Here is a 7,164-nt window from a genome sequence, read left to right on the forward strand (position 1 = left end):
GTGCAAGCCACTTAACTCCATTGCCTTGCAAAAACCTAAAAAACAATTTAAGAACATAAAATAAATCAAATAACTTCAGACAATATGAAGTACGTGGGAGTCTACCTGCCAAGCCAGACTCAAAAACTTTATAAAAAAAGTTACAAAACTCTTTTCATGCAAATAAAATCAGATTTAAATAACTGGGCAAATATCAAATGCTCATGGACAGGCCGAGTTAATTTAATAAAAATGACAGTTCTACATAAATTAAAATACTTATTTAGTTCCTTAACACTCAAACTTCTAAAAATTGCTTTATTGAGCTCGAAAAGTTGTAACTATAATTTATGTTTCAGCTGCAGTGAAAAAAGCAGGGGGTAGCAGTTGCAAAAATAGATCTAAATAAAAGACATGAGGAAGGAAACTATATACTCCTAGAAGGTACCATAGACAATGAAGCAATTTCAATGCTAAATACATATATATATATATATATATATATATATATATATATATATATGCAGCAATTTGGTATAGCATTCAGATTCTTAGAGGAGAAGTTGAATGAATTACAGGAAGACACAGACAGCAAAACTCTCCTGATGGGAGACTTCAATCTCCCTCTCACAAAATTAGATAAATTTTTTTTAATGTTTTATTTTTTTAAGTCTTTGCTAAGCTTTATTATTGAAATTCCCAAGAATGGGAGACAATTTTTAGGTTTTAAGTTAGACATTTCTTCCCCTAAAACAAAGCCCCCAGACAGAATAATGAACTTTAGGTGCCATCAGGACTAAGGATCTATAGATTCAGACAAATTTAGACTTATAAAATTTTCTGAACACAGTTCACCACATGGAAAATAGTAGAAAGGGACATTCAGAATCACCCACTTTCCAAGTCAGCATATTTCCATACTCAAGTCCCACTTATAATGCACTACACAATATTCAGTCTAAACATAAAGGAATACAGAACAAAAATTCTTATGCATTGTTGATCACATGCAAATATTAACATAAAGCCACACTATTTTGTGCAAAAGTTGTTCCTTTAGAACATCGCTTCAATTTCTTGATTCTCAACTTCTAGTTATTGCCATTAATTGAACTACCCAAAGTCTATATTGAAAGGATCTTCATCCCCCAATTACCTATCACATGCAAGGTTTTAAAGAAAAGTAGCAGGTTTTTCCCCATTAGTCTGTAAAGACAGCAAACTGCTCACTCCTGAGGTCATTTTGGCTAGTTCAGCCACACTTCAATAACTTCCCTGTTATTCTTAACATCACCCTCCCTCCTCCAAATGAACTGAAAAGTAGTTAAAAGTTATTGCAGAGCAAGGAGGCTAAGACAATAAGTTAACAAGTTATTTCCCAGAATGTGTGGTAGCTTCTGACAGGAAAAAAAAAAAAAAACGAAGAGCCTCTGTCTGTTGTCAAATGTTAATTTATTGCAAATAGTCTCCTTTTCAGCTTTTAACTTGCTGGGCATTCCACTGCTCCACTATTGATGTCATCAATGACATCATGAGGATGTCTGCCATCAATGTTGCAGCCCAAAGACTGGGCTGTTCCAAGGATCTCTTTAATAGTTCCAGAGAGTTCTCTTGCCAAGGATCGGTGCCTCATCTGTCTAGCAATGTTGACAATCTCATCAAAAGTGATGTTTCCACTGTGTTTAATATTTTTCTGCTTCTTTCTGTCTCGAGGAGGTTCCTTTAAAGCTCTGATGATCAAGGCTGAGGCAGAAGGCACCACCTCAATCTGGGCCTGTCTGTTCTGAATGGTAAATTTCACTGTAATCCTAAACCCTTTCCAGTCACCAGTTGCCTTGGCAATGTCATCACCAACCTTTTTTGGAGACAAACCCAAGGGACCAATTTTTGGGGCCAGAGCTGATGTGGCACCAACTTCACCACCAGTGCACCTTAAAAACACGACTTTGATTTCATTAGGATCAAACTTGGGAGGCATGGCGGCGAAGAAAGTGGAGGCTCGGTCTCGATGCTGCGGGGTGGCTGCCGGTGTCGGATGAACTTGGATTCGGGACAACCGAATGAAGTTGCACCTTCACCAACACGAGCTGGAGCCAAAAGAAAATTAGATAAATTTAACGATAAAATAAAGAAAAAGGAAGTTAAGGTGGTAAATAGAATGCTAAAAAACCTAGACATGATAGACCTTTGGAGAAAGTTGAATGGGATTAGAAAATAGACAAACAAATAGCAATGAATATAGAGAAACAAAAAAGTCAAAACTATCAAGGGATTTAATGGGGGGAAATTGCAAAAGAAGGTGAATTAGCCTTACTAGATCTAAAATTATATTATAAAGCATCAGTCTTGAAAACTATCTTGTACTGACTAAGAAATAGACTGGTGGATCAATGGAATAGACCAAGTGCAAAAGAGATTGCAGGGAATGATTATAGTAATCTGCTGTTTGCTAAACCCAAAGAGTTCAGCTTCTATAAAAACTGTTGGGAAAATTGGAAGTTAGTATGGCAGAAACTTGGATTAGACCAACATCTCACACCCTATACCAAGATAAGATCAAAATTGGCACAGGATTTAGACATAATAGACAATATTATATATTAACTAAGAGAATAAGGACTACTCTCTACGTGTCAGATCTTAGGAAAGGGAAGCAGTTTATGACCAAGGAAGAGATGGAGGACATCATTAAAAATAAACTGGATAATTTTGATTGCATTAAACTAAAAAAAATTTTGCACAAACAAAACCATGGTTACCAAGATTGTAGAAATGCAGTAAATTGGTAAACAATATTTACAACTAGTATTTTTGACAAAGGACTCATTTCTAGAATATAAAGAGAATGGAATGAAATTTGTAAAAAAAAATGTCATTCCCTAGTTGACAAATAGTCAAAGGATATGCAAAGACAATTCGCAGATGGGGAAATCAAAGGTACGCATAGTCATATGAAAACTTGCTCTAAATCATTATTGATTAGAGAAATGCAAATTAAAGCATTTCTGAGATGCCACCTCACACCTCTCAAATTGGCCAATATTACCAGAATGATTGATGTTTGGATGGGATGTCTGAAATCTGGAAGACTAATGCATGGTTAGACAATGGTAAATATTGGAAGGGATGTGGGAAATCTGGTACACTAAGGGATTATTGGTGGAATTGTGAACAGATCTAACATTTCTGGAGAGTAAAAATATGCATGTCCTTTGATCCAGCAATACAACTACTGTGTCTATATCCTGAAGAAAACATTGAAAGGGCTAAAAACATCACTTATACAAAAATATTATGATGAAAATATCAGTTAAATAAAAATATTTTGCTTTCAAATGCAAGATTCAAGAGAAACATAAAAAAGTTAACAGGGAAGAGAAATCTTTAGGGATTCAATTAATACATTTTTTCCATTCTTTTCATATGGGAGAATAATACTTGAATCTCCTTAAAAACTTTTCTCTTTTTATGGCAGTTAAATGAGGTAAGCAGAGAGAAAGTGCAAATGGTATGGGTTGAATATTATTGTTTGATTATCTAAAAAACAAAATTAAATTAAATTAAATAAAGAAGTGAGAAGGAATAATACACTGGGAGTCAAGTCTGACACAAAAGAGATATGAAAGACCTGAAACACTGCAGGAAAGATGGGGAAGTGGGGGAATGAGTACATGAACTTTACTCATGTTGGAATGTACTGAAAAGGCATAGCATACTCAGTTGGGTATAGAAATCTGTCTTTTTCTACAGGAAAGCAGAATGGAAAAGGGAAGGTTTGAGAGAAGGGAGAGTGCATTGGGAGAGGTTAAGATAAGAAGCAAAACACTTGTGAGAATGGACAAGGTGAAAGGAAGAGGTTGAAGTGAAATACAGAGCAATCACATCTGTGAAAAACTATATTTTTCTTATAAGGATTTCATCTATCAATTATATAGAGAAATGGCTTAAATTTGTAGAATTAAGTCAATACTCAGTTGATATATAGTCAAAGGTTATGAGCAGGCACTTTTCAGATGAAGTAATAATAAAAGCTACCTATTGTCATATAAAATGTTCTAAATCACTATTATTTCAGAAAAATACAAATCAAAATAACTCAGAGCTACCACCCCAGAACTGTCAAATTGATTAATCTAGCAATAAAGGTAAATTTCAAGTATTGGAAGGAATTTTTGAAATTGAGTTTCTATAGTTTCCTTTGAGGAAAGATGTTGACTTTGTTTTGAAGGTATGTTGAATTTTAAGAGAAACCTGGAAAGGTGAATTGAAATACTTTAGATAACTCTGAAAAGAATATTTTAATATTTTTAAGTTGTTTCAGTTCTTTGTAACCCCTTTTAGGTTTCCTTGGCAAAAATACTGGAGTAGTTTGCCCTTTCTCTAGGAAATTTTACAAGTGAAAACCTGAGACAAACAGGGTTAAGTGACTTGCAAAGTATCACAGAGCTAGTGTTTAAGTTTTCAAGGCCAGATTTGAATCAAGAAGGCTCAGTCTTCCTGAGTTCAGCTCCGGTGCTCTAGTAACTTCACCACCTGGCTACAGATGGAAATTCAGTACATACTCTGCTAATTTACCAAAAGTTGTTTATTTTACATATTCAAACAGCAAACATTAAGGGGGAAATAGATATATGGCATCCAACAGATATATAAGGTAAACATTCAAGTCCAATTATGAGGGACTTAATGAGGTCAAATGTTCACTTCTTATATGTGAAAATATTATCACTACTCTTATTACTGTCATCATTATTTGTGACTTTGGGTTACTTCTAGCCAAAATGGGGGAGAGAAGCCAGGCACTGTTTTAATGTCTTCTGATTTTCCCTCAGAACCAACATGAATCAAAACTCTTAACAGATTTTGGATTGATAGAACCCACAGAAGAACAAAGAGGAATTTCTTCCAGCATAGTCTGCCAAGGGGGAATGTGGGCCTGCCCAGGGCAGAGAACAGAGACTCAACCCATGGGCAGCAGGTTGAGGCCAGGGGACTTACTTGGCAGTGTCAGAAGCCATTGTTGTGTGCCTGGTGGGCAGACAGGGAGAGCTCCAGGGTGGCTGCCCAAACAACTCTCTAGCCACTTCAGCTGGACTGGAAAGTACAGGCTACACATCCCAGTGTTTCCAACACAGCTCCCTGTGCTCCTGTAGGAGGACTAAAAATTTCTCCAGAACAAACACAGAAGCAGTCACAGGTGTTCACCACTTGCCCCAAGGTGGGGGTGTGGACTGAAGATCTTCCCCAGTACTGACTACCCAGAGATAACCTCTGGCACTTCTAGCTGTATGTGAGCCCAGATCCAACCCTAGGCCTAGGGATTGGGTCACTGAAACCTCCAACACAAATAATCCAGAGAAAATTTCTGGTTCATTACAGGAGGGTCCACTGAGTAACACTGGGAAGTTACTAACTCCAGTGAACAGGGTCTCTAGAGATCTCAACACCAAAGATCTACAAACCAGGCCCTCCCCAAACACAAGATCCTAGGGGAAATTAAACATCCCAAAATGAAAAAAGACCAGTGCAAAGCAGGGTCTATGAATTTAACCCTGGAGATAAGTATACTAGCTCAAAAAAGGAGGAGAGAAGGATCACACTATGTGAAAGTTCAGAGGAGATAATGAATTGGTCTCCAGTCTATAAAAAAAAATCCTAGAAAAGATCAGAAAGGAGTTTAAAAATCAAATGGAAAAGTTGGGAACAGAAACACAAGAGAAAATTAATGCTATACAAGAGAAAATAGACAGCACAAAAAAATGATAGAAGAAAACAAATCCTGTAAAAATACAATTGGACAAATGCAAAATGAAAATGATTCCCTTAAAAACCATAATGGTTGATTCTTGTCCTTCCTTATCAAGGAAGGCCAAAATGACATCACTATGTATGAGACGAATTACAGTATGTCCTACTTTGGCTGATCAAATCAATATGAGTTCAGAATGTTCTATCACAGGATGGCACAAATAGTCCATGTGAACATCTGTGGTGGGTGTTCTAAAATTACAGATGTCATGTTTTCTTTGTGCTTCAACAATTCTTTCCTCCTCATTAAGTTCAACACCCTTACTGATGAGGTCATGCCATGCTGGGCAGTCCTGTGTCAGGTATCTCCCATGCTATAACATCAGTTCTAAAATTCTTCAATGAGACCTTCAGGGATTCTTAGTATTGCTTTTTCTGACTCCCTTCTGAGTCCTTCCCCTGTATGAGTTCTCCATAAAGTAGTTTTGCTTTTTTGGCAAACGTACATCTGGTATTCAAACAACATGTACAGGGCATCAAAGTTACATCAAAAATCTGTACCAATATTGGAAGGCTAAGCATGAAGATATACATAGATCTAGTACAATAGAGAGGAAGAAGGGAAGAGATGAGAACAGCCTGCATCTTAGTTAAATTAGATTTGACTCAGAGAAGTATTAATACACACTCCTACTTGAGTTAAGAAACTTTTCTTAGTTTTCAAATATTAAGAGAGGAAAGGGGTGGGATGAAAGGAAGGATTGACAGAAGGAAGGGAAGGAAGGAGTGGTAAAGGGAAAGGGGAAATAAAAGGGAGGTGGTTGAATAGAATGGGTTAACACACTGAAGGAGGTGGTATTCAGAAGCAAAATACTGGGGAATAAGGATAAGGTGAAGAAAGAGGAAAATTACAAGCATTGGGAAGACAGCACAGAAGGCAAAAAAGAATAATTATAACTTTGAATGTAAATGGGATGAACTCTCCCATTAAATGGAAGCAGAAAGTAGAGTGGATTAAAAAAACAGAATCTTCTTACAAGAAACACATTTGAAGCAGAGAGATAAATACAGAGTAAAAGACTGGGGTAGAATATTCAGATTTAACTGAAGTAAGAAATGCAAGAGAAGCAATCCTTGTCTCAGACAAAGTAGATGCAAAAATTGATCTCACTAAAAGAGATAAGGAAGGGGGTGGCTAGGTGGTGCAGTGGATAGAGCACCAGTCTTGGAGTCAGGAGTATCTGAGTTTAAAACCAGCCTCAGACATTTAATAATTACCTACCTGTGTGGTCTTGGGCAAGCCACTTAAACCCATTACCTTGCAAAAAACAAAAAACAAACCCTTAAAAAAAGAGATAAGAGAGGAAATTATTTCCTCCTTAAAGATACCATAGAAAATGAAATGATTTAAATACTAAATATGTAGGATCAATTGGT

General features: G+C 36.5%; 1 protein-coding gene across 1 annotated transcript; it reads right to left on the reverse strand.

Moving 5' to 3' along the window:
* Positions 1 to 1,398: 1,398 nt before the first annotated feature.
* On the reverse strand, positions 1,399 to 2,024 carry LOC141523562 (large ribosomal subunit protein uL11-like). The gene has a single exon (XM_074236846.1). It carries the CDS (start codon positions 1,955 to 1,957, stop codon positions 1,460 to 1,462), a length of 498 nt encoding a protein of 165 aa, XP_074092947.1. The 5' UTR covers positions 1,958 to 2,024; the 3' UTR covers positions 1,399 to 1,459.
* Between the last annotated feature and the right edge of the window lie 5,140 nt (positions 2,025 to 7,164).

Source organism: Macrotis lagotis, chromosome 1 (assembly GCF_037893015.1).
Source record: "Macrotis lagotis isolate mMagLag1 chromosome 1, bilby.v1.9.chrom.fasta, whole genome shotgun sequence".
Lineage (NCBI taxonomy): Eukaryota > Metazoa > Chordata > Mammalia > Peramelemorphia > Peramelidae > Macrotis > Macrotis lagotis.